The 27,120-nt window shown below is 57.1% G+C and overlaps 1 protein-coding gene across 3 annotated transcripts; it reads right to left on the bottom strand.

Annotated features, from left to right (window-relative positions):
• Positions 1-347: 347 nt before the first annotated feature.
• CCN4 (cellular communication network factor 4) lies at positions 348-25,907 on the bottom strand. 3 transcript variants are annotated; one of them, XM_037048584.1, is made up of 5 exons: positions 25,637-25,906; positions 13,806-14,085; positions 8,832-9,092; positions 6,238-6,521; positions 348-4,438 (listed from the first exon to the last, which is right to left on the bottom strand). In XM_037048584.1, the coding sequence occupies exons 1-5, from the start codon at positions 25,703-25,705 to the stop codon at positions 4,139-4,141; spliced, it is 1,194 nt and encodes a 397-aa protein (XP_036904479.1). In that variant the 5' UTR covers positions 25,706-25,906; the 3' UTR covers positions 348-4,138. The 3 variants fall into 3 exon arrangements, with proteins under 3 accessions (XP_036904479.1, XP_036904482.1, XP_036904481.1); XM_037048587.1 differs by lacking the exon at positions 8,832-9,092 and having other exon boundaries at positions 25,637-25,907; XM_037048586.1 differs by lacking the exon at positions 25,637-25,906 and having other exon boundaries at positions 13,829-14,040.
• Positions 25,908-27,120: the final 1,213 nt, after the last annotated feature.

Below are 27,120 nucleotides of genomic sequence, written 5' to 3'. Positions count from 1 at the left end.
GAGGACACAGTCACAGTCCCTGACCGCAGAGTACCACGTCTAGATGGAGGCACAGAAAAGCACCAAATAAATGAGTGGGTGACTGAGTAAATGCACGAACGCTAAAATTCCCATTTTAGGTTTAGGCGAGTTGTCTTGCAGCCTGCATACCTTTGTAGGCTGGTCTTTTCTGAACGTCAGAATTCCTGCTTTCATGTGCATCTCCAAACTTTTAGCTCTTTTTATCACCATCCATAAAATAGCTGGGACCCAATTTTCCCTGTCTGTACCTTTACCGAACATGCTCGGTGCTTCCTCAGGGCCGCGTAATGACTGAACAAACAAGAGAAGCCACCACATCCAGGAAGTCACTTTGCTCATGATTTATTGCTTTAAAGAGAAATGCTATAAACAGGGAATCTGAGCAATGAAAATGCTTCACATTGAACAAACATGTTTACACAACACAACTCATGAGCGGAATGAGGAATGCAGTAAGTCAGGACGGAGTGCCCAAGGGCGATTTCCTCTCTATTGGGAAATTCCAAGATGATTTTTTGGTACATGTTTTTAGTCACTTACAGAAACTGCTGGAGGAACACTTAAATATTAAGTCACAGTTTGAAAACAGATACAATCACACGTATATACAAACACACGCACATACGTGTGCAGAGGCACAGGACTGACTGGTTTTGACCATCCGGGAGTCCAGGCCGTGCAGGGTCATCACGGCAGTTACCTTGGATCCAGCTAAGCCTCCAGAAGCAACGACCTAATCCAATACAACCATCACGGGCCCCGCTGCTTCCCCGCAATCCCCACGGAGACTCAGCACGCTGTTGGTGCGATCGTAGACACTTACGTCATCCGAGTCTACTTCCTTGGATCGCTCTCTGACTCAGCTTCGGTTAAAATCACAGCTCTTGTCTGCAAAGCCTCTTGTACCATTGTGGTCTGGGGTGGCCAGCTAACTGGGCTTATGTCAGGAGAGGTGGCTCAGAGGACAGACTGACCTTGGTTTGCCATCGGGGCCTGTAGTTCAGAAGCTGGTGAGAGCTGGAGCGAGGGCCGGAACCTCGGTGAACCTCAGTGAACCTCAGCTGCCTTATCGCTAATATGAGGATAAGATAACGATGCCTTATCTTGAATAAGATACTTCAGTAAAGCACCTGGCACAGGCCTGGCACGAGGTAAGCATGCTGCGAGTGCTTACGGTAAGGCTTAGCAAGAATGAGGGTTTGGCAAATTCAGGTCTCCCGCCCCTCCCACACCTAAGCACACCAGAGAAGTCCCCTCCGGGCACGAACATGAATTCCTTCATCAAAGGTGCACTGACCTTTAGTCTATCTTTCCCTTGGCCTAGAACATGGAGTTACAGGGGCTGGAGAGATCATGTGTCTGAGGAATTTGATCTCCTTTGCCATAGTGACCCTCCGACAGGGGTCATTTTCACTCTGTCTGGAGTCCCCCTTCCAAGGGCAAGGCAGAGTGGAATGAACTGAAATTTGGGCTTCAGCTTTTTGAGGGTTGATTTCTCAGCCTCTCTGAGTCTCAGATTTTCCATTTATAAAACGGAGAAGAAAAACTTACTCAAACTGCCGTGATAATTAGTAAAAGCACAAAAACTTAGCATAGTTCTTAGCATCAAGTAATCACTCAATAAGGGGACATTCTTATCATTGCAATTGTTATTCTTAACTTGCGTTGAAGTAGGTCGTACAGCTGCAGGCTAATTCCCACTGCTTTCTCACTGGCCCCACGTGGATTTGAGACCTTCCCCACATGGTCCTGCAGAGGATGGCTCTATTTCTGAAGACAAATACTAACTGGAGCATTCCAGCCCTTGCCACCCATTCCCAGGGCAATCCCCAGCTCCTCCAACCAGGTTTTCTAAGGTCCTGGGAGCCATGCTCGTTTCCCAGATTGGGCTGTGGATTCAGCGAGAACCTCGCCCTTGCGTTTGTGCTGAACTCCAAACAGGGTTAGCTGTCATTGGTCCTTGTCCTTTGTAGATGGCTGGTGATTTCATCCTTAGAAAAGCCCACACAGGCTATGGGAGGGATTATTTAGGGGGAAGTTCTCTTCACAAAGAATTTTTTCAGTAACATATATGTTTCTTGAAATACTAAATGCCTCTTTTCCTATGGGATGTAGAGTAAGACCCAGCTGACAGCAATGGGATGGTCACACACCTAAGCAAAAAGGGAGCTTCTGAATGAATGAAGAAAAGCACACCCCCGGTTTCTTTTATTTGTCAACCCCAGGGCATGCCTTGCACTGGGCTGAGCATTCAGGAGGCCACAGGATGGAGAACACGTCGTGGTTCTCTGTCCCCGTTCAGGGCCCCTCTGCGCACAGAATTCCCTTCGCTGCACACCGTCCAACATGCAGCGCTGGACCAACGAAACCGTCTCTTAAGTGCCCGGTGAGCACGGGCCCTGACACGAAGGAGGGGACTAACTACGGGGACCCACGGATTTCGGTCCCCCCACCCCCAGTATGTGTGGACGCCCAGGCACCTGCTTGCTTTGAACGTCAGATTCTTGTAGCTGGCAAAGGGGCCTAGAGAGGCCATAGAGAAGGGCAAAGAAGTCTCTGACTTTAAGCTACTTTCCTGCTCGGGCGCGTTTGGAAGCTCCGAAAATCAGGGGACACGGCGGCTTATGACGTCAGCCCAGCTGGGATTGGAATCCTGATTCCCCCTCTTACCAGGTGGGCGACTTTGGCCGAATTCCCTCACCTGGCTGAGATTCCAGTTCACATTTGTGAGAACAGAAATAATTGTGGGCACTTTAAACATGGTTCCGTACACTAGCAGTGCAGCGTGAGCAGGGCACGTAGACGGCACTGCATGAAAGAATAGTGACCTTAAGTACTTCTATTTCACTAGCACAATAAACACTCGCCTCACCCACACTCGTGACGGCCTTCTCTTCGTGTTAGCCTCAACCCCTTTCTTTGGCTTTTACTCCCCGTGAAGTAGGTTTCTGTTTCTACACAGCTAGTAACCCGCTGTCTTCGCTCCAGAATTGCGTTGTTTGGGTCAGCAGGCCCCAGTCTGTAAAATGGGCCACTGTGGTGGAAGGGGACATTGTATCCTGAGCCCTGTGACCCCGGCCACCCAGGCTGACACAGACAAGACCCACTGCTTGGTTTGACCCCCACCTGGCCGGAGCTCTGAGTCATTTTGGGAAGCTCTGGCCTGGACTGCATCTGAAGCTCCGCAAGTGCAGAAAAATGTCTCAGGACCCCATTCTCAGGGGTCAGACAGGCCACCCCAGGGGCTCCACCAACTCCCATAAGCCCCCAAGCTGGGCAAGGGTCTGGATTTGAGGAGTCCAGCCAACCCCTGGTGTCCTGGTGGCCAGTAGCAGGTTCACGCTAGAGTCCTCCCTCCTTCTGGAAGCTGACTGCCCTCGCTCTGCCCTGCAGCGCTGACTGGGGACTTTTCCATGAACAAGAAAGAAATTTGTCAAATTGCATTTCTGACCGAAATGAACCCAGGTATCCTTCTCAGTGCAGGAATGGAGAGGAACTCAGCCTCGACGATGCCCGGACTAATAGACACGGTGTTTCGTGAGAAATCGAAGCCAAATAACCATTCACCTCACTTGGTGAGTGCTGGGTGGCCTGTGGCATGTAGATCTTTGGAACCAGAGGTGCTTCGGTGCGCTGTGCTCAGAGGCAGGGCTGTCTGTCACGGCGCCTCCCATCAGGGCCCCAGTAGCAGACTGTCCCACTGAACTAAAGCCCGCCTATCCTGCGAATGGATCTGAACAGTTTTGTGCTTGGCATCTCAAGGGGGAATCAGGGATATTCAATGTCCAGCCGATTCGGCCCCTCGAGACTCAGGAGGAAGCCCCCGTGGCTTGCACAGGCCAGATCAGGCTCCATGGCACCGTCTGGGACAGGAGGAGCCAGGCACTTCCTCCAGAGCGCCTGTGGAACGCAGGCAAGGACAGGGCGCGCAGTCTGGGCCTGAATGGCAGCGCGGCATCATCTGAGTGGTCGGAGACAGGAAAGGGGCCGTGGGTCTGGGTCAGGGTCATTAGGAATGAATGGGAAGTGGACGGGAGGAGGCTCCATGGGGGGCCTCCAGGGGCCGGCTGCTTTGCCGGGACTGGGCCGGGCCCCGGGTGCTGTGTGGCATGCCTGCCTAGTTGGCGATTTCTGAAAAGTCGGGGTAGGAGTCCAAATCAGCAAAGATGTCATTGGGGTTCCGACAGGTCAGGTTGCAGAAGCAGGCATTAATCCAGAGCACCTGGCGAGAGAAGCCAGGCCCATCAGGGCACTGGAAGGAGACGCTGATGGTCTTGGACTTGTACGGGATGCAGCACCTGTTGTCCGTGCAGACCCCGCAGTACTTGGGCCGGTAGACACGTGTGCTGACGCAGCCGGCGAGGGTGAAGTTCACGGGTGCTTCTGGCTGGTATACAGCCAGACATTTCTTCCCTTCCTACGAGAAAAAGGTGTCAGTTGGGGGTGCTCTGAGGACGAACAATGACCTCTTTCCTCCAAGCCCTCAGTGGTCCCTCCTTACTCGCCACAGGAAAGCCCTCCACCTTACTTTGAGACCTGCAGCATCTTCAAGCTGGGAAGGCCCTCCCTGACACAGCACGGCCCAGCTGTGTCGACCCGAGGACCACAGAGGGGGCCGGCTTGGCTCACTCAGCTCCTGCCTGTCTGTGATTTCCCTTCTTTCTTCCACTTCTGCCCAGCCACTGCCCTGTCCTTCGTCACAGTTTCAGCAACACAGGGTGCCTTTGTAGCTCCTTCAGTCAACCAAATGCCCCCAGCTGGTCAGTGGCAGAACCACCAGGGGACTCCATGACTGGCAACACGCTTTGCCCCGCCCTGTCCCTCTTCAGCTTCCCGTGGCCCCTCACACACCCTTGTCATGCAACTTCTTTAACTCGATGGGAATTATTCAAAAGGAGCCCCGGCTCTCCACTGGGCTCCGGGCCGTCAAGAGTGGGGCTCCTTCTGGGTGTCTACTGTCTCATTCCATGCCTGGCGCATAGTAGGCACATACTAAACCCATTGAACTAATGGTTCTGGGGTCTACCATGGACCAGCACTATGCCACAACGGAGCAGGGAGGGGGAGCAGATCCAGGTGCATGGGGTGCGGGGCTCATGCAATTTAAGGAAACAAAATTGGGTGGTAAAGGTGGGGGTCAGGGTGACAGAGGAGACTTGAATGAGCTTTGTGGTGAGCCCCCGTCTACTGCGAGGTCACCGTGCACTCAGGGAGCTTGGGACTTTGTTCTTATTTTTCCTGTGGCTGCTGGCTGGTACAATCATGCTTTCATGGTGAGATGTCTGCAGGGCACCTACTGCCCACAAAGTGCCCAGAACACAGAGGCCAGTGGGACAGGGAATATAATCAGAGAGGGAGGGGAGAGCAGAAGAGATGCAAGAGAAGGAGGTGGTAGAGGATCCAGACTGACAGAGGGCTGCCCATGGCAGGGCACAGGGCACAGGGGACAGGGCACAGGAGGAATCGTTGGCAGCTGGGCTGTCAGGTCTACTGGGCAACCCTGTCCCCAAGAAACCATCAGTCCTGAATTGTTTCTTTTTTCCTTTTCAGTGGCATCGGGCGTATGAACAGTCCCATGGCACAAGTGAGGAGGACTGGAATTCGGGCTGTCAGGCCCATTTCTGAGTGAGGATTGGAGTGCAGTCGGCTGTGTCTGCTGCAGACCGTCCTCAGTGTCCTTTATTTTGATTTTTCTCGACCCTCGGAGCTGGAAGGGCTGTCTGAGATCAACTCCAGTATCTTATTGGTGTGGAGGCTGGGGCTCCGAGATGCGAGGAGACTGTTGCTGTCCCTTGCAGTCAGCCGCAGACAAGAATGCCCCGTCTCCAGCTGTCCGGCCCCGGCCCTGTTTAGTGCTCCCCTGTCACCCAGTGTGGCTGTCATGCAGTGCATGGGGATGGCTGGCGCAGGAGCAGAGAGAATGGCGGTCAGTGGGGGTTCCTCAGAGTCACCCCAAGAGCCCTCCTGAAGGCCCTGGGTTCTCTCCAGAGCGACCTTGATTTGAACAATCTGCTCACCACTCTCACTTTCATTGAGTGAAATGTGCAACACTCCAACCTGGTAACACTCGTTGCCCCCATAACTGTTGGGAGGGGGGCCTGGTTATTCCCATTCTACGATGGCCCCATGAGAAAGTTTAGGAGCCGGGCTCAAAGCCAAGCTTTTCTGGGCAGTCCAAGTCCTGCCCACCCCCGCTCCCCTGGGAGGCGGACCCACCTTGATGAGTGGACGGATGTCCGTGTCACAGGGCCGCAGGCTGCAGAGGCGCCGCTCCTGCTCAGGCCAGCAGTGGGCATTGGCATTGGAGACCCGCGTGGAGACGCCCAGGCCACAGCTGGTGGAGCAGGGACTCCAGGGGCTTGCGTAGGCAACGCAGTTCCTGTGCCAGGGCTCAAGCTCACTCTCAGCCGCCGAGAGTGGGGACCACGTTCCCCATGAGTCCCCAGCTCTGTCACCTCCAACGCCCCCATCACTGCCCTGCACGCTGGATCCCTGAAACTCTGCAAGGAGAGAGGTGGCAGGCTGGCTTCTATCTAGTTGTGGGTCCCCAGGGAGAGGAGGACTTGTTCTGAGTTCCTTCCACTTCTCTGGGGGGAAGACCATCTGTAAAGACGGGGGAACTGAGTTCAAATCCTGCTCGTGGGATCCTAGACAACTCACTCTGGCCTCTGTCTCCTCATTGGGACCATCGCATCTGCCTCGTGGAGCTGGTGTGGGAAGAAAAGGACTCTAGATACTGACGATGTCTCGGTCATCTGCTTGGTGCTGGGCATGCAAGGTTACGAGACACTGTTCCTGCCCCTGTGAGGTTAAGGTTACCTGGGGAAGGCCAAAGGCGGTGGCCACACCCTAGGACCCAGCATTTCCTCTGGGCAGTGCTGAGGGCACAATGGTCACGGAGCACATGGGCTTCAGAGTCAAACAGCTTGGGTTCAACTCTAGCACAGCCACCTGCCAGGGGGATGGGCGGGGGCCTCTGCCTCCCAGGGCCGGAAAAGATCGGGCACACAAGTGACAGCACTCCAACCGTCCCTGGCCCTTAGTAAGGCCTCAGTAAATGTGGGCTCATGTGGTTTCTCGATCATCGACCAGCAAACACCAACTCTCGGACGGCACTGTTAATGTTTACGTCCCGGCATCCAGAGTGTGGTGAGTGCTCACCGGTTCTTGGAGAGATGGAAAATGGAAAGAGCTAGGGATGGAGGTGGGTGGAAAGCCAGGGAGACAGAGGAGGGGTCCCACAGGAAGATGGAACGAGGTGCACAAGAGTCAGACCCCAGGAGGAAGCCAGTCTCAGTGTGCAAGAGAGCAGAGAAAGGAACAGGCAGAGGGAAGGCGAGGAAGACAGATGGAGAGAGAGTGTGGGGAGGGGAGGGGAGGGGAGGGGAGAGGAGGGGGCCTGGGAGAGAAAGGTGTTACAAATGGTGGGGTGGGGGGAACAGAATTGGAAAGGGAAGACCTCCAATGGGAGGAGGAGGAGGAGGAGGAAAAAGAGGGAGACTCCGTTCCCCACATGCAGACCTTCCAGGCTGACAGGTGTGCAGGGAGCATGGACGAAAAAAAAAACGAGGGGATGGAGGAGGGAGAGAAGCAGGGGAGGTTTGGGAGACAGAGGGGAGAACGGAGAGTTCTCGGGGGGAGGGGCAGGGCTGGGCTGGCTGAGCTGGGTGTGCTGTCAGGCTGAGGGGAGGGCGGGGTGTGCCTGGGAGGACAAAAAGGGCTTTGGTTTCTGGGTCACGCACACGGCTCTGCCTGTGTTCGGTCAGAACGGGGTCACTGGGCCACACACAACGGGCAGACAGCTGCTGCCACACCTCCTGGTGACCCTCTGTGGCTCTGCCAACTGGGGGACCTGCTGGGGCTGCTGCGGCCCCGGGTTGCTAGGGACACAGCTTTTCCTGTCACCTCTTTCATGGGGCTGGCCCAGGAGCTGAGGGGCCCCCCAAGCTCCCTCCAGAAAGGCAGTCCCAGCCTGAACCAAGGCAGGGGATGGGGGTGGGGGAACCGCTGTCCCTCCCTCCCCAGTGCGCCCTCTGCTCTGCTCTCCAGTGAGTTCCGTTCTGAGACACTCCTCACTTGGCTTCTGCAAAATCTCTTCCTGCTTCCAACCTGCCTCTTGGATCTGTCTCTCTCAGCTTTTTCCTCTGTCCCCACAGAAAATGGCAGTGTCTCAGGGCTGCCCGGGAGGCTCCGCTGAGGGCCACTCTGTCCCCCAGGACACAGGGAGGTCTGCAGGGAGTTTGGGTGGTGACTGTTTGCGTGGCAGGTGTGACTGGCAGCCAGTGGGTCGGGGTGAGGGACGCTGCTGACGTCCCACAGTGCACAGGGCGGCAGCCCCATCGCAGAGAGTCACCTGCTCCCAACAGTGTCAGGACCACAGGAGGGGCCCTCCCTGCCACCGTGAAAGGTCTCCTGCCTCTCCTGCCCTTGCACCTGCGGCTCCCGCCGCTCCTCCCCGGGTGCCCGCCACGCACTCACCCCTCCTCCACCTCCATACCCCCACCCAATCGCTTAAGTAGGATCGTGAAGAAGCACATGTGCCTGGCTTTGTTCTGTATAGAGCCCTTCCTCATTCTATGCTCAGAGGATCCCACACGACATGCAGGGCAGAGGGTGTCACTCCCATCGTGCCCACGGGAAACAGAGGCCAGAGGAGATGTGACTCTGCCAGGGTCACTCAGCTAGCGAGTGGAGGACTGGGAACTGGACTGCGGGCTTTGTGGTCAACCATAGGCAGGCAGTCAGAGCTCCAGGAGGGTCCGCCCCCCTCCCCAGGGCCAGCCCTCCCAGGGCCCACGCGCAGCACCCACCTAGGGCTCCCGTGTGGCGTGGTGCTGTCTTGCGCAGCCTCCTGGCCTCATCGTCACACACCCACTGTTCACAGCAGCGGCCAGGCAAGCTGACCCGCCGTGGGTGGTGGCACCAGAGGCGTGGGGGGCGCACTCGGAGGCACAGCGGCGTGCAGCCCACGGCGCCATCCACACACGTGCAGTTGAACTTGCAATTGGGTTGGAAGGACTGGCCATTGCTGTAGCGCACCCCGTCCAGGACGCAGCCCACGCCGACCACCTCTGCGAACACAGCATGGCCAGGTTAGGCCTGGTGCCCCAGCCAGGGCAGCCTTCCACCGTGGACCTCACCTGACCCGGGAATCCCTCACCATGGGGGAGGGGGAGTCAGCAAAGGCAGGGACCCAACAGCGATGGGGAGTGGGTGGGACTTGAGCAGAGAGAGAGCAGGAGTTCCTTTGGAGCTTCAGCTGAGGCTCATTGAGTAACACCTGGTGCCAGCGTAACAGGACCGAGCATCGCAGGACTGGGGACCCAAGCGGCAGCCCCCTGTCCTGTCCTGAGCTCAAGGCACAAAGCCTGGCACCGACAAATATCACCAGGGCCATGGTTCTGAGTGCGGCAGACACGAAAAACCAATCAGAACACGTGGAAACAAAGATTCAGTCATTCCCTGCATGTTGATGGGATGTTCCAGGCATTGGAGATTCGGCAGTAAACAAAACAGGCCACAGCCACACTCGCTGACCGATGGGAGGGCCAGCGTCAGTGAAGCTGGGCGAGTCTCCTTCGCCACCTCCTATCACGTCTCCGACTTGCAAGTCTGGGTGTGGCCTGGCCGTCTTCCTTCTTATTGAAGGATTTCCAGGGACTCAGGTCACCGTGCTCTGCCATTGGGCCCTCACTCCCCTCAACAACACCCCAAAGGGCGGTCAGCTGCACGAGAGCAGGGACGGCAGGTCGGGCCTTGTTGGAACCCTGTCATTGTTTCCCTGCACGAATGCATCTGTGGATGGATGGACAGACGGACGGATGGATGGGAGCCAGGGGAACTGCTCTTGTGGATCACCTGACATCCCAAATGCCTAAAGAGACAGGCACATTTGTCACTTTTTCCTTGATGATCAGCCAGCCCTGAGTCATCACCCCTCATTAGTTACGTTGCCAGGATGCGAACTCAAGTTGTCCAGCTCCAAAGACTATGCGCGTGGGTTTTCTCCTCCCTCACGCTCCACACTGGGGTGTCTGAGCCTAGAACTGGGCCTGCCCCCTCTGAGGATGACCTCAGACAGCGCCAAGGGGGTGTCGCCAAAGGAAAGTTAAAGCACAGAACATAGCAGTGGACACGGCAGCCAATCCCACCTGAGGCTCGAACGCATTCCCTAGCTGACTTTCAACAACCACATGCGGTTGGTCTGGCTAAGCTCCTTCAGCAACGAGCCCAAGGTCACGTAGCCGGCAAGCGCCAGAGCCAGGATTCAAAACCCAAATCTGCCGGTCAAGTTCACGATCCTCCAGCAGACCACACTGCCCCGGGCCTGCCCCCGCGGCGAAGAAGGCAGAATAGTGTTTATGCAACAGAAATAGCCAAAGAGGAGAATTCAGAGGCTGTTCTCTGCCCACGGAAGTGTTTAGTTTGGCTCATAGAGTATTTAAAAAATTTTTTTGAATGTGTTGCCAACATGTACAAATTATACCCAAATCTGGATTTTTGGATTTTCTCGAAAACAGAGAGGAATGGCCGAGACCAGGCTCACTTCTCCGCCTGCCATCGTGGCTGGTGCCCAGGACCGGCCACCTCTCTAGCCAAAGCTTGCACTCGACATTTCGCCAGAGTCCCCACCATTCTCGCTCTGCGTTTTATGACTCCATATTACAAGTGCTCATTTGTAATTACCTGTCTTGTCCTGAACTAGTTATGGGCTCCTCTCCAAGGACAGGCTTAGCTGGTCTGGGAACTGTCCTTTGGCCAAGTGGACCATTGGATGAGGAATTCGTCCTTCTCTCACCCCCTGTCCTTGCCCCATGGTGTCTTCCTCTCTGTCACCGTCAGGCCCTGGGCTCTCCTTCCCTGAACGAGGGGCTCACGAACTCACACACTATGGCAGTGTTTCTGGGAAGATGTCCAGAAGCACGCCAGGGAGTGTGTGTGTGTGTGCAGGCGTACACATATGCACAAAATGTGGTTGTCTGTGTGTGTGTGTGTGTGTGTGTATGGTGGGGTGGGTGGGCAGGTCAAAACCAACAGGGACAGAAGAGTTCATTGTGCAAAGAGGCTTGAAAAGAGAAGGCTTCTGCTGACGGCTCCCCTTTTGGGAACTGGACAGTGGACAGAAACACTCAAAACCTCTGAGAAGCTCTGTAACACCTTTCAACTTTATTTATTCCAGCGTCTGCAGACCTTGGCCAGGGTGACACCTATGAAAGTCTCCTGCAGGCCACAGTCTTCCTCCCAAATGAAAGGAAGGAAGCACACAGAGGTGCATGGTGAGCAGGAGCTGAGAGGCCGCCGTGGCTGAAGACACCGAGGGGTGGGTGGGCTGGGGTGGAGGGGGCGGTTTCCAGGTGGGGAGGGGCAGGCAGGGGAGGCAGTTCAGGCCTGCACAGGCTCTGAGTCCATGAGGGCCTGTCTGCAAAGGTGTGGTGCCTGGCACATGCTAATAGGTCAATATAGCTTTGGAGATTGTTACAATCCCGGTGAACTGACTGACCTTTCCAGTAACCTTGAAGAACAGCTGTGGAAGGGGAGAGAGATGAGGAGACAGCCTCCTCTGCCGGGAGGGGATTCGAGTGCCGGAAGGCTGAGTCCAGCCTCCAAACCTGGGTTCGGGGAGCGAGTGTGGCACTGATTCCATACAGTGGCACCCTCCCCTCATCCACGGCTTTGTTCCCCACGGTTTCAGTCACCTGTGATCGACCAAGTCAGAAAATATTCCAGAAACAAACCATTCAGAAGTTTTAGATTGCGGGCTGTTCTGAATGACGTGCTAAAATCCCACACCCTCCTGCTCTCTCCCACTCGGAAGAGGAGTCGCCCTTTGTCCAGCGTGTCCACTCTGTGGACGCCCCGTCCCTCACTCACCGTGCAGCCGGCTTGGGGATCAGATCAACTCTCACGGGGTCGCGGGGCTTGTGTGCGAGTCACCCGTACTTCACTTCTAACACCTCACGCACTCAGCGCTCATTACGTACAGAACACAGTGACGACTGCTCTATTCGTTACTAGTCGTTACTGTCGGTCTCCTGCTCTGTCTAATGTATACATTCAACTCTACCGAGGTGTGCAAATATAGGAAAACACAGAGCATGTGTAGGGTTCGGCACTATGTGTGGTTTCAGGCCTCCGCTGGGAGTCCTGGAACGCACCCTGCAGGTAAGGGGGGGCTGCTGTATGTCGGTCTCCCACTCGGACACACCCAAAGATCACTCGGGGAGCTTGTTAAGCGTGTGGCTTCCATGCCCACTCCTGGCAGTGCGGGGGCTCAGAGTCACACTTTTAACCAGCACGTCGGGAGATCCTTTGCAGGCCGGTGCTGTAAGTCCCATTCAAACACCCAGCTCTGGGGGGCATGGTGGATCTGAACACCAGGAATAACAGAAGGATGGGGTTTCACAGGCGGTTACTGGCAGAGCCGCAGACAGGTGACTTGCTGTGGAAGGGGACACACATGCCAATGGGAAGAGAGCAGGAAGCACTCACAGGTTAGCCCCTCGGCTCAGATGGCATTGTCTGACTTGGAGTTACATCCACAACTCATCCACAACCCCTCCCGGGGGTGCAGCGGGCTAGCTGTGGATGAGAGACTGTGCTGTTTGCAACTACGAAACAGGGTGCATGTAGAGCCAGAGTTATGGTGAAGGCTTGATTCGTCACCAAAGAAAAACAGAGGCTCTTGGGTTTACGAGGCTTTGAGGGACTTTTCGGAGGTTGGGCTGCCCCGTCCTGACGCCTGGTCACCTCTCTGCATCGTGCTGGGTCATGCTTCCTGGGTGAAGGCTTAGATGACTCAGGCCAGATAAATGCCAGTCAGACAGAAGCAAGGGATCAGAAAGTGGCAGAAAGGAGGTCTTCGGGAACCGAAAGGGCCATGATGTGGCACTCAAAGAGAAAACAGAACACAAAGACCAGCAGCCCCCCCTTTACATGAGGATACTCTAAAGACCTAGAGGGGGAAAAAAAAGCAAAGGCAAATAGAAACGCCAGGAAAAACACAGGGCTTCATCAGAAAGGAAATTCAAACGAGCACAGGATCTCCTGCACAGCAAACAACGCTCGAATACGCATAATAGCGAGGGTTGGGATGGCCGTGCAGACATAACCATGACAACGCTGGAGATAGGGAGGTGCCACGTGACATTGAGGAGCTGAGTCATTAGCCCACTAGCTGTCATATAAGGTCGCTGATAGACGTTTTAAGTCGGTCCAGGTAGAACAATTGATCTGTATTGTGCAGTTACAACTACCAACCAGAAGAGAGGGCTGAGAAGTTGAGTAACTGTAGTAACTGGGCATGGGTGGGTGGTACGAAGGAATGATTGCAGGCTGCTGGCTTTTGTTCTTTCAAGACCATGGAATTTTTAAAGTGTGTATTATTTCAGCTTACAGCATCACTAAACTAGCTGGAGCTCGGCAGGGTCCTAGTGGCCCTGGGAGGCCACGGGCACCCAGTGGGGGGTCCTGCCACTAAGAGAATGCAGCCAGGCCGAGCCAGTCCTGGTAGCCCCTTCCCCCCTGGCATCTGCCATGGATGTGCCTCCAGGGCTGAGGAAAGAGCAGAATGCCGGGTTCCGGAGGCAAGAGGAACGCAGGCATCTCCCCTTGTCCCGTAGGGCCCAGCCTCCAGCCTCTAATGATGGCCGGGGGGTGGGGGAGTGAGGGACACCTCCTGCAGAGCAGGAGCCTGGCCAGAGGAAGGGTCCAGGTGAGGGGCCCTGGGCCAGAACTGGGGGGTGCAGGGGGGCCAATGGCCAGAAGGGAGGGAAGGTGTCACTTACGTGCACACACTCCTATTGCGTACCTCGGGCGGTCCCCGCTGTAGTCACAGTAGAGGCCCCGGTGGGGGTCGCAGGTGGCAGCCTCTGTGCAGTTGTCCCCGAGCTGCTGGGCACACACCTTACAGCACTCACAGCCATCAGTGATGAGGCTGACCCCCAGCGGGCAGCGGGGTGGGGATGGTGGGCACTCGCAGGGCCACTTGCAGAATTGGGGCTGTGAAGATGTGTCCTCCGGGGGTGCCGGGGTGAAGATCATGGCCGTGGGGGCTAGAGACAGGGCCTGTGGGGGGGGATGGCAGAGATAAAGGGGGGCTGCCAGGCTAGGGTCAGAGCCCAAAGGGCCTGCCAGCATCTTCCCACTTTCACGGTGTTCAAAAGCCTTACATGAAGTCATATTTCTCCTGCATGCATTTAATGGCCCATCTCCTTTCTCCTCAAAAGGAGAAATAAGGCCAAGAGCCTGGAGTTCAGGGACATGAAGCCAGTTGCTTGAACCCCCCGTTGGTGGGCTGTGGGCCTGGACTCTGCATCAGAACTCTGGCCACCAAAGCCCCATGGCTGTGTCCTTCCCCCTTCTCTTCTCCCTCCTCCCTCCTCCTGGGGGTCGGTGAGTTGGCCTTGAGTGACACATGTGGGAGCTGAGGCCCTGTTTCCTCCACAAAGGGCCCCTCGGAGCTCACAGGGACCCCAAACTCAGACTCAACACCTGGGCTCAGCCAGCCAACTTGTTTCTACGGCTACTGTTGTTTTTAATTGTCATCATTGTTTTCCCCTCTGAGCACAGGAAAGGACAGCAGGTACGTGGGCTTCAAGCTGCCTCTACCTCTGGGGTCCAGTCACCTTCCCTCCCCTCCCTGGACAACCACCCAGACCCCCACTCTTTACACAGGAGGAAACCTGGGCCCACGAGAGTCCGCAGTGCACAGAGAGCGGGCCTTCGGTCAGCCTTCCAGGCTGGTGCGGTCCCTGCGGGGAGGCACCCAGTCCAGGCGTCTCACCCGTGACTTCAGAGTCTGAGGTGGGCAGAGGCACCCAGGTGCAGGCGGGCCCCAGGCCACCCCTGCATCTGAAACCGGAGGAGCCCTCATGGTGGAATTTGCAGAACTGCCCGTCATTGTCGAACCACAGAGGCCGGGACACTCAGTCTCCTCCCTTTGCCGAGGAGGAAACTGAGCCCCAAAGAGGCAGAGGGACAGGTCCAGGGCCACACGGCCCCCGTCTGGGCCCAGGCGCAAACGACTCTCTTAGCTCCCCTTTCCACCCCCTCCGCCTCCTCTGGGCTCTTTCAGTCACTCAGCAAACGCTTGCGGAGCTCGCTCTTAGTCTCTCTGAGGTTGTCAGCATTTGCAGAAAAAGGGGAACATCTCCTGCGCCCAGGGGACCCGCAGCTGATAGGAGGGACAGACGGGGGGCGATTTGCCACAACATGGGGCTGTGTGCAGAGGGCTGTGTCCCGGCTGGGATGCTGATCTGCTGGACTCCAGTTCGGAGCCCAGTGCATGGTCAGTGTGACAAATCCCTTCCACCAGGGCAGGACCTGTGGAAGTCAAAAAGGCAAGCCCTGCCTGGAGGTCCGGTCACCTCCGGGCTTGGTGTCAGATGCGTCTGCTGGGGTGGAGCACACTGCTGTGGGGTGACCAGGGCCGGTCAGTCTTCACTTGGGATGTAGGTGTCTGCCTACCTCATTCACTTTTCCTTGAAAGCACCGCGTGACCACGGACCCCCCAAGTCATTAAATGCAACCCCACATACGCGAGCGCACTTCACTCCGACCGACTGACTGTACAGGGAGGAGAGGCTTCCCTGCTGTGCTGGAAGGGGGGGCAGCCTCCCGCACTGGCGGAGGGCAAGCAGAACCTTATTCTCCACCCATGGAGAGAGTGTGAGGCCTGTGACAGAAGTGGCCTTCTCGGGGGGCCTTGGACAAGCTTCCTAGCTGTCCCAAGCCTCAGCACCCCCATGTGTGATGCGGTCACAGGAATGCCCCCCAGAAGCCGCTGGGGGCCCGAGGTTTCACAGCGTGTGCAGATGTACTTGCGCAGGGGCTGGTGTGTGGCACTTAAGAGCATGACTTCTCCTCCCTACCCCCCTGTCCCCAGAGTGTCCCCCAAACACTTGGAGCCTGGACACTGCGAGTTGAGTTGGGTGAGCTGTAACCTGGTGGGACCCGTCTCCACACCATCACTGTCCAGCTTGCTGTCTCCACACCAAGTTAAAGATCCCAGGGAGGAAGTGGCAGAGAGGCCCCCTGGATGGGCTCCTCTGTGCCAAGCCCTTGCTGTTGGCGCCATCTAGTGGTGTAAGACCTCCCAGAGTCACGTACACTCACACAAGCAGGGTGGCGCAGCACGTCCACTGGCCCTTTGCCCTACCTAGTACCTGGATCATTGTCATAAAAATATGGACTCTCCGTTTTCATCCTCAAAGTAGCAGGAGAAGTGTGTCGGCTCAAGAGCAAAGAGGCGCCCAGACAGTGTGTGCATTGACCCCCCTGAGAAGTGACCCAGACCCTGGTCCCAGCTCGCTGGCCCTGCCACGCCTGGAGGCCAGCCATCAGCTTGGCTGTCATCAGCCCTGCTGTAGAGCCCGTCCCCTCTGTGGGTGGCAGGAGGTCTGTTGGAGCTCCTACTTGTGCTGACCTAGAATGGACAGTCTGGGGCCGTTTGGGGAGGGTGTCTCCAGTCACTCAGACCCCCTGTTGGTGCCTGCGCAGAACGACGTGGCCATTGAGCTCATACCCTCTGCCACACTTTGTCCCAGTGACCACGAGAAAGTATCTCTTGTGATTCTCTGTTTTCAACCCAAAGCAATAAACCTGTTCTTGTTTTATGGGCGAAACTCATAAAGCACAGAGGCTCACGCAGGTAGGTGGGGACACAGGAAGATTTGGAGAGGGCTCTGTGTCACCAGCTGCGGTAGGCAAGGTGCCAGCGCCCTTGGGGTCCCCTGGCACTCTCACCAGCCTCCTGCTTTCTTTGAATTAGAGCCTGACCCTGCTTTGCCAGGCCCAACGGGAGCAGACGGCAAAGCCAGAACCTCCCCAGGCAGCCCTGATGGCTGTCTTTTTATCCACAGCCAGCTGCTCGGCCAGGGCCGGCTGCACCCCTTGTACAGAGGGAGAAACTGACCATGGCCAGCCCGGTGCCACACGGGCCAGCACTGTTTTCATCTCACAGCAGACGTGATGAGGGACATGAGGTGGAGGCAAAACATTGTCCCAGGAAGGCCAGAGAGAGTGGAGCCCAGCCTCGTGTCCGTCCAAATTGCGGGTGGTCACATCAAAGTCTCTTTGATGATGGCCCTCTGGAATGGACTTCTGCAGATGCCACTGCATTTACAGGGAAGACAGGAAGGAGGAGGCAACGCCGAGACACATCCCGGCAGAGCAGGGTGCCCAGTGCTCCCCAGTCACAGCCTGTCCTTGCTGGGTTCCCCTGGTGCAACACTGAGCACACCAGCCTCACCCACCTGTCCCACCCCCCACCCTCCTCAGTAGCCCCTCCCAACAACAATCCAGCCCCTGCTCAAACAGCATTCCATTGGAAGCACCTGGAATCTTTAATATTAAACACCTGTGCCTGGATACTGCCCCACCTCTGCACCCCCAGGCACCCTGACTAAGGTGGGCTGGGCAGGAGCCTGGCACTGAGGTTTTTCCAGGGGCTCAGGGTGCACCCAAGGTTGAGAAGCACCAGCAAAGGCCTGTGGACCTTGCTGAAATGCAGACTCCCGGACCCCGCCTTGACTACGTGGCTTCCCTTCTATTAGGCCGGGCCCAGAATCTGTGTTCTGACCTGGACTTCTGGTGATTCTTGCAGGATGGGAACCACCCCCTGGGTGCTGGGCAGGGGAGGCAGAGCGTGGGGACTCTGGATCGGCCTCCTCTGTTAACTCGTGACTCGAATGCCACTGCACCGTCCCGTGTTACTCACAGCCTTCCGAACACCAGTTGGTGCAGAACACACACCACTCTGCACCATCCCAGGCTGCCCACCACTCTGTACACAGGCCAGGCACAGTTCACTGCACGTGATGTGCCTTGCCTTTGCTGTTTGGTTAAAGTGACTTAAAAATGGAAAGAGAAAGGAGCATAGTGCCTGCTGAGATCTGGGTGTTTGTGTTCCTCCCCAGTTTGCACACTGACCTCCGAAGAGGGTGGTGCTAGGAGGTGGGGCCTTGGGAGGGAGGTAGGTAAGGGGGGAGGAGCCCCCGGCTCTCACCCCTCCCATCATGGGCTGATCCATGGAAGATTCCAGGGAGGAGCCAGGGAGAGAGGCAGATTGTGACCACGCCAGCACCTGGGTCTCGGGCTTCCAGCCTCCAGAACTGTGGGAAACAGATTTCAGTTGTTTATCGGCCACCCAGCCAGTGGACAGACTGGGCCGTGTCAGGCACTTAACCGTCTGGACGAGGAGGGGATCAGGAGGTGGTTAAAAGCAATGAGTTGATCCCCTTTATCCTACTGGTTGGATGAACTCAGCACATGACAACTGGGAAGGGAAAGAGCAAAGCTGCTGTAGGGAGAGCCATAGGCGCATGGCGAGGTGACGTGGAAAGGCAAGCAGACGCCCTGGCTGGTGTAGCTCAGTGGATTGAGCGCAGGCCTGTGAACCAAAGGATCAAGGTTCGATTCCCAGCCAGGACACATGCCTGGGTTGCAGGCCAGTTCTCCGTGGGGGATGCATGAGAGGCAACCACACATTGATGTTTCTTCCCCTCTCTCCTTCCCTTCCCCTCTAAAGATAAATAAATAAAATCTTTCTAAAATTTTTTTAAAAAAGGAGAAAAGAAAGGCAAGCAGATGCGGATCTACTGGTTTCTCCCCGGCTCTCTGAAAATGGACCTGGGGACAGGTCAGTGTCTAACTTGACTTTGACGCATCAGTTTACCTCATTTTCACAAAAACACATGGCTGTGGGCATGGGAGCAGGAAGCGTGAGGCTAGTGGTGGTGGGCGGGCCCCGCAGGGGACCTGAAATGTCCTCTTGGGTGACTGGAAGGTGGGCCCGCCTTCTGGTGAGAGAGTGTGAGGCTCATTGGCGAATGAGGCTCTGGGGCAAAGCGCAAGAGGCATGACTTCTGTCTCGAGGGGAACCTCCCTCCCCAGCCCCTGGCCCTCCCAGCTCTGTGGCCTGTGCCCACGCTCCCCTCTCTGAGCTCCTACCTCCTCTGTTGCAAAATGGTAATGATGACAGCATGTGCCAGCGGCCCAGGCAGAAGTCACTAGAATTATCCCCATTTCACAGATACGAAAACTGAGGCTTAAAGAGCTTAAGTGACCGGAAGGCCTCACAGCTGGGAAATGGCCCACGACCCGCGTATCCCTCCAAATCCCTTGTTTGTAATCCAGGTGTCATTGCTGCACTCCTTCACCATTTGTTCCTTCACCCATCCATCATTCCTCCGCCCGCCCACCCATCGCACCCCTGCACTAAGCATCTCCTATGCGGCTACAGCTCAGATGAAGAAGACCTGGTGCATCACAGCACAGAGACACACGAAATGAGACAACACGGTGTCGAGGATTGTGTGGGACTGAGCCCAAGCTACTGAGGGTCCCCAGAAAAGGGTAGGGGAGCCTAAAATGTCGGGGGGCTTTTTAGGGATGAGTTGCTCTCTCTGGCCTCTTCTGTGGCCAGCGCTGCACCTGGCACAGGCTGGGCCAGCTCTCAGTGAACAACAGGGCAGGTCCCAGCATTGGTTTGTTGGAGCTGGGGAGGCTGCACCCAGATTGTCCTCGAGGGGGCAGGGTTGAGACAGAAATGGCCTGAGCTGGCCCAGCTGGGCTGGGGGCTTTGGGAAGGGGCTGCCCTGTCTGGAAAGCAATCTGTGTTCACCCCTCCCCTGAAGAGAAGGGAGTGGGGGCTGGGGGAGAATGTAAGGCCGGGCAGGGGCCCTGGGGCTGTGCAAGTGACCCACTCACCCTCCCCACCCGCGTCACCACTCTGTTCCCTGGCTGCTGGTGTGACTGACTGGGGCAGCCACCGTGTGAGAGGATGGACACCCCTTTTCTGAGCACCTCCCAGTAGTGAGCCCCTAGGGATTTCAACCTGGGTCCCTGGTGGGCTGCCCTTCAGGTGCCAGCAAGGAGCTCCTTCGACTGGTCTCCCGGCCATCCCCGCGAGGCCAATCAAAGGTGGGATTATGAGTCCCCTGCTCTCTCGGGAGATTCCCTGTTCTAGACGCCCTACCGCCCGCTTCCGGCACCCAGCCCAGGGCAGGCTCGTAGCACAGGTCCCTTCCCTCCACTCCTGGACTCAGAGAGGGATTCCGCAGGGGCTGGGGCCCCTCCCTTTCTCTCACTTCCCCCTCCCCCCCACTCGCACCTCCACACCAAAACTCAGCAGACCCACAGCCCTCCCAAGCCTGGACTTGCCTCCAGACTGGGGGCCTTGGGACGGGCGGGCACAGATTTTATCGCATCCCCTGGAATGTCCATTATTCCTGTTCTGCCCAGTTCCTCCTCCGATTCTACCCCCCTCCTCCTCCACTCCCTTCTCACAGGGAGAGTCTGAGAAGGGGGAGGGGGAGGAGAGTTGGCTGATTAACAGGATGTCAAGGCAAAAGGAGAGACTGGAGTCCTTCTGATGCAATGGTTTCTAAGTCGAGTGTGCACAAAAGTCTCCGAGGCGCCCCTTCACATGCACTGCCCCCCAGGAGTCAGAGCTCAGGGCCCTGGAGTTGGTATGTTTCTCCCACGGGCCTCTGGTTCTCAACACACTCCCCTCTGCTAGTGTAAAAAGCCACCTCCCATGTGCGAGCCTCCCTCCACAGTAGGGACCAGGCAGCCGTTTATCACCACATCTCTGTAGACAGGAAAAGGTGGGCCCAGAACGGAGCTGTCAGAGTTCATGGAGAAATTATATGGATGGGCTGTGAAGTCCACGGTCAGCAACAGGGGCCCTGACTCAGGGTTGTAAGACACAAGTCTCCCTGTAAGAGTCGTTGTCAGCACCATCAGCACCACCACCATCCTTACCATCCCCACCATCAGCACCATCATCATTAGTACCACCAGCATCACCATCCCCACCATCAAAACCATCATCATTAGTACCACCAACGTCACCATCACTGCCATTGTCACCATCACCACCATCATCACCATCACTATTTCTTTCTCCTATGTGACAAACCAAACGTGGTCACTGACTCTCTTTAAATGTGCAGGGAAGCTGGCCAGGATGTGGAGACCCTGGAGCTTCAGAAGACCCCACGCCCCCAGCACTGATCCCCGCACATCCCCCCAATCAGCCTGCCCTCTCCCTGCCCACCGGGCGCTGAGCCAGGTCTCTCCAAACGCCTGCACACTGGGAGGTGGAACTCGTCTGCCGTCAGCGTTTCAGCCCAAGCTAGGAACCCCTCGCCCCTGCTGCTGGAACCGAGGGAACCACTGTGTGTCTCACCTGCACTTCATTCTTTAACTCCCCCAGCACACCCAAGACACACGCACTGATATTAGGCCTTTTACAGCCATACCCATGGCTCAGAAAGGCTGGGCTCCTTGTCTGAGGATGCCCAGCTAGTAAGTGAAGGAGCTGGGATCGGAACTTGGTATTTTTCCTCCCCACCCATGACAATTCCTCTGTCTACACCTGCGTCTTTCCAGATTAACACTGTCTAGTGAAACATAATGTGAGCCCTATATGGAACTTGACATTTCTAGTCACCACCCTAAAAGTAATAAGGAACAGGGGGAATTTGTGTTAATGAAATATGACGTATTTCGTTGAACCCAATGTGAAAATTATCATGTCAACGTGGAGTCAATAGGAAAAAAATTACGAGGAGAGCCCCACAGTCTTACATGCACGCGGAGTCGCAGGGACCCGGCGTGCATCGGCTCTGACAGACCCTCTGGGGCTCGCCACATGTCACGTGCTTGGCAGCCTCAGTGCCAGTCTAAACTGCGAGGGCCCTGCTGGCCTCGCGGGCATGTGGCGCTCCAGTTGGTGCATGCGGAGTGCTCAGGACGCTGTGCCCAGACCCAGAGGGCTCCGGTCCTGGGGGCACAGGGCGTCCTGTCGGCGCTGTGAAGGAATGAGCACAGCGTCCACCGTGCTATTGTGACCCCTCCTTCCTTTCCGGGCTGCAACAGGCATCCTGCCTGGCCCCTCCCAGGTCCCCGCCCTGAACCATATGGAACCCGGTGAGTGTAGCAACCCTCCCCACTGCCCTGCTGCCCGCTGTTTGCACAGAGCCAAAGGCAGCCTCCTGGTGTTTGGCTGCTTTGCTGGCAGGGTTGGGGGGGCAATTTTCTGAAACCTGGGGGAGGCGCCTCTCCCCCATGCTGCTCATGAACCCAGGGAGACTGCCCAGCCCGAGGTCAGGGTCTGGCCTCCCAGGGAAAACAGTTCTGTTCCCGTTCCAGAGGGGGAGCCTGCCAAGGGCTGTGCCAGGTGGGACGATGAGCTCGTCCCTGCCGAGCTCCCACCGACGCCCCACAGAAGCTGTGGGCAGAACGGCCGTGAGTTCGGAGCAGCATGCCCAAGTGGCCAGAGAGGCTCTGAGCAGGGGACGTGTGGGTCTGGGGTGTGGGTGGGATTTGAAATGCTTCCTCAGACCCCAGCTGCAGACAGAAGGTGTCGTGAAGGCATCGTGGTTCACGTCCTCACTCTTCTGAAAAAGGGCTGTGCCACAGGCTCAGCCCCCGCCTTTCTGCAGGGGGCGCTCAGCAGGGAGAAGGAGCTTGCACTGCGCACCCAGCACACCCTCCTCAGGCACGCACGTGCACCATGGGCACTTACGAGTTCAGGCAAGCCACGCACACACGTGCCATGCGCACCACACACACGAGAGGTGGTATGGGTGGCCGACCAAAGACCTCGTGTTCGCTCAGAAATTTGTGAGCACGACATTTGTCCACCCAGTCCCCGCTCCGACCCTTGAGGGGTCCCGTGTTCACTCCCCAGCTGCAGGGAGCTGGGGGCTGCCATCATGGCCCCCTTAAAAAGGGAGGGCAGTGAGGCCCAGCACAGTTCAGGGACTTGCTGAAGCTGGAAGGCCAGGGCAGAGCCTGCCCCGGCCTCTTTCTTCTGGTGACATCTGCCTTCTTGCCTCACTGGCCTGTAAGCTCTGGTAGGGACAGGGACCACAGGCTCATCACCTCTGCACAAGTATGGGGACCATAAAGGCAGTGGGCTTGTGGCCAAGAGCTAGACCTGGGTCCAAATGTTGGCTCCACTGTGTATTCACTGTGTGAGCTTAGGCAAATGACTTAACTTCTCTGAGCCCCAGGTTTTGCATCTACAAAGGAAGATAATGACATCTGCTTAATAATATTGCCATGGGAGTCATGGGAGGCACTTAATAAGGGTTTGTTGGCTGAACTGAGGAGGCTCTTAGTTACCTACACAGCATTCGGCCCAGGACCGCACCGAGTGCCTTGGCCCCTGGCGGGCACCGAATCCCGGGGAAGGAAGAAGGGGGCAGCGAGAGGGGAAGCAAGTCTGCTCCGCATGCACCTTTATCACCTATTACGTTCCGGAGATACTTGGCTCGGTTTCTGCACTGGCTGCCCATCCCGCCCCTGATTTATCTCTTCCTGCTTCGATTACAGACCCTCCAGATAATGCTGTTCCTCTGATAGGGTGAGGCCCCCCCAGCCCCACTTCCTCAGCCGCTCCTGGCCGTCCGCACAGGCGCCTCCTCCCATACGCACATCCATATCATTTTTTCCACTGGAAATCCCACCGGGGCTCTGTGCGGCCTTGCACTCCCCTTACGTGCCAGGGTCGGGGACAGCTGCGGCTGGGATTTGGCTGTAAGCACAGCACTGGTTGCCATTTGTCCCACGGCCCTCACAGAGGAGGGGGTGGGGGGTGGTAGAATGCCCCGAGTGGCCTGGCACCTGGCTTTGTGCAGGGAGTTCCTGAACTGGGGAACGAGTGGGTCGCATGGGGTTCCTGGAGATGGTCCCAGAGGGGCCTGCACAGAGGAGGGGCCCGCACAGAGGAGAGGTGCCTTGTCTCCTCCTGGGACCCTGCCCTCCATTCTGCTGCCTGGGACCGCCTGGGCTCCTGGGTCCTGTGCGTGTCCCCTGGGCTGAGCCCATGGCTCAGCGCCCCCTCCTCCCCAGCACCAGTGGCTCTGCAGACACTCAGGGCTCCAGCAAGACACCCCCGGCAGGCTTGTCCCCTCCCCTTTTCACGCAGACCTCACCGTGCCTCTCACCTCTTCTCCAGCCAGCCCCTGCCCTCCCAGCCAGAGCAGCCCTGAAAAGAGGGCTGGCTTGGCTCTCTCCTGTCTGCAGGAAATGCTCAGTTTCCCCTAAGCTGGGAAAGCTCTGGAAGAAAGAGTGTGATTTGGCAGGAGAGATCTAAGTTTGAACTCTGGCCACCAATTGATTCGGGGACCTTGGGCAAGTCCCTTACCTGCTCCATCTCCGTTTCTTTCATTTGCAGAAATGTTAATGTATGTGTTCTGTGTACGGCAGACGGACATCACACAAGGCACGGAGGACTTAACCGTGAGTCAGACAGACTCTCCCTGCCTTCGTTGTACCCTGCACAGTGCTGGGGGAAACCACCACCCTGCTCCCACGAGGCACCTGGCTTATNCTGCAGGAAATGCTCAGTTTCCCCTAAGCTGGGAAAGCTCTGGAAGAAAGAGTGTGATTTGGCAGGAGAGATCTAAGTTTGAACTCTGGCCACCAATTGATTCGGGGACCTTGGGCAAGTCCCTTACCTGCTCCATCTCCGTTTCTTTCATTTGCAGAAATGTTAATGTATGTGTTCTGTGTACGGCAGACAGACATCACACAAGGCACGGAGGACTTAACCGTGAGTCAGACAGACTCTCCCTGCCTTCATTGTACCCTGCACAGTGCTGGGGGAACCCACCACCCTGCTCCCACGAGGCACCTGGCTTATAGGTGGCGTCAGCTCTCAGCCTCAGGTCCAGCCCAATCAGAATCGGTGTCTGGGGGCCCACAGCTATGCTACTTGCTTCCTGAGCCTCAGTGTCCTCATCCATGAATGGGGCCCATTGATCCCAAGGGAAGCCATCCGTGTGAGTGGGCAAGAAAGCCCCTCTCGCATCCCCCCTCCAGCCCTTGGCTTCCCAGGGCCAGGCGGAGGAATCCTGGATGCAGAGGCTCTGCCAGCTGCCCCCCAGCACGCCCGTGCCTGTGCCCACGCCCACGCCCACACCCAGCCCTGCAGACGGCCTCTGTGCCGCCACGTGTCTGGCTCCCTGAGCTTCTTGGAGGTACAGAGCTTCCTCCCTTCCCCTTGGCGTGCCCTGGAATGGAGGTGGGAGACAGAGAAGCCTAGGAGGCCCCAGTGACAGTGGGCGTCGTGCACAGGACCCAGCCGTGCGCGCTGCATAAACTGGAGGTCCGTGTCAGGCCAGAGCCGTGGCGGTCGGGGTTAGAAATTATCCCGAGCACTGTTTACTCAAGAGGCTCTTTTGTTGGAAGCTGGCATTTTCCTTTCCAACTTTTCTTGGCATTTTCCACGTCCCCTTCCTGTGGTATACCCAACCCTTGGGGACTCATTTTTTCCAAATCGAAAGGCTCAAGAAGTCTGCTAACAACTTGTTCACTTTATGCTGCTCAGAGAGGGTGAGGAACTAGTGCAAGGTCACACAGCCAAACCTGGCAAAGCCGAGTCTGGAGTCCAGCCCCCCAGCTCCCAGGGCTCCTTCCTTTCAGCTTTGTTTCAGGTGTGAAGGGAGGCGTGGAGGGCTTGTTACTTTCCTTCCTTCAGGCTGCCCCTTCCTCCTGGCCCTGCCGGAACCTGCTGACCCCATGCAGCCCTCCTCCTCGCTCCCGCTCCAGCCCCTCTGGCCCTGTGGGGGCCCCTCTCTGAACCCCTCCAGGTAGGACTCACCGTGGCCAGGGCACTGCCCGCAGCTGCTGTGGTCACTACTGCCAGCATCCAGCGCAGGAACCACCTCATGCCTGGAAGTCAGTGGCAACGGCATGGACCGAGCAGCCCAGCAGACCCACCACCTCTCGGGACGGCTGGGCCGAGACTGGCCAGCCCATCAGGAGCACCAGCTACAGCTCTTCCCGCAGCCCTCGGGGGTTTTATTAAAGCAAGATCTGACGTCAGGGGTAAGGACAAACCCTGCATTTTCCTCTGAAAAAAAACTTTTCCTGCCTCTCTCTCTCTTTTTTCCCTTTCTTCCCTCTGTCCCCACCTCCAGCCCAGGCTTGGCCGGCCTCCCCGGCTCTGACAGTCTTAAAGGGAAAGTTACAGGGTTATGATTTCACACTGGGGCCGGGCGGCACATTCTCACAGAGGACCTGGGTCATCCTGGGGAGTCCGTCACACAGGTGGGGCGGGGGACGCCCTGGGAGGGTGCAGGGCGGAGGCGGAGCTACAGTGACCCTGGTGGGCGGTGGGAGCTTTGAAAGCCCTCCCAGTGGAGAAAATGAACCCGCTCTCCTTTCTCCGGGCTGCTCCCATTTCTGGTTTCCATTTGCCATCTTTCGCTCTCCCCCCGGCTGTCAGCAAAGAGGGTGGCTTTTAGTGCGAGATCTAGAAATGATAGGAATTCACTAACAAACTCCGTGCTGTGCTCAAGGTCCCACCGTGATCTCCGCTGCAAACTGAAGCTGTGGTTACACATTTGCAGGAATGCCTTCTCTGCTCCGGGGCCAGGCCCCTTGGGGCTGGTGTCGTCTCCCCACACCAGGGCGGTTGTCCTGCTGGGTTTGGGGTGTCTGGCCTTCACCCCCTGCTGATGCTTGCCACACAGGTGAGGGGCCTCCCATGGGTCCTGTTCTGACCCCGTTCAATTCCCTCATCCCCATGTGGACTTCAGGCTCAGGGACAGCCTCCTGGGTGGTCCCCCAACCTCCCTTCCCCCACACTGTCTACCGTCCACACTGCTCAGAGCCAGCAGGGTAGGCCCTGGGACATCGCATGAGGCATGGCCCTCTCTGGGCTGCGGTCTCCCAAGGCCTGCCCACTGACTCAGCATGGGCTCCCCAGGCCTGTTCCTGTCATGCCCTTCTCTTGGCCGCCATGGCCCCCTAGCTGTCCCTTCACACCCCAGCAAGTGTCCTCTCTGGGCCACAGAGTGCTCCTCCCAGTGCTGGACGGACGCGTGGCCCATGGGATGTCTTCAGAGACCGCTCTCCGAGGCTGGAACAGCAAGTCGGTGAAAGAGGGGAGCTGAGCAGGGGCCCCATGAGCCTGGGTGACGGTAGGCGTGTACAGGGTGGCGTGGGGGGGGGTACAGTTTGCGTGTTCCCAGGCATGAGGCCAGGGCGCCATACAGCATCACTAGTTCCTGTTGTTCTTGGTAATTTATTTTCAGCTGTGCCGCAGAGGGTCCAGGGCCCACTGCCAAGGCCACGCAGGGC

Source organism: Sturnira hondurensis, unplaced genomic scaffold (genome assembly GCF_014824575.4).
Source record: "Sturnira hondurensis isolate 20B ecotype Veracruz unplaced genomic scaffold, ASM1482457v3 Scaffold0006413, whole genome shotgun sequence".
NCBI classification, from domain to species: domain Eukaryota; kingdom Metazoa; phylum Chordata; class Mammalia; order Chiroptera; family Phyllostomidae; genus Sturnira; species Sturnira hondurensis.
This window is presented reverse-complemented; position numbering and strand designations above follow the sequence as displayed.

What these genes read in the sequence shown, in the direction of transcription:
- CCN4 (XM_037048584.1), bottom strand. Translation starts at nt 25,705, where the DNA reads ATGAGGTGGTTCCTGCGCTGGATGCTGGCAGTAGTGACCACAGCAGCT. An exon ending in CGGGCAGTGCCCTGGCCACG is followed by an intron (nt 14,086 to 25,636) that starts GTGAGTCCTACC and finishes CCCCCCCCACAG; the next exon opens with GCCCTGTCTCTAGCCCCCAC. An exon ending in ACATCCGTCCACTCATCAAG is followed by an intron (nt 4,439 to 6,237) that starts GTGGGTCCGCCT and finishes TTTTTCTCGTAG; the next exon opens with GAAGGGAAGAAATGTCTGGC.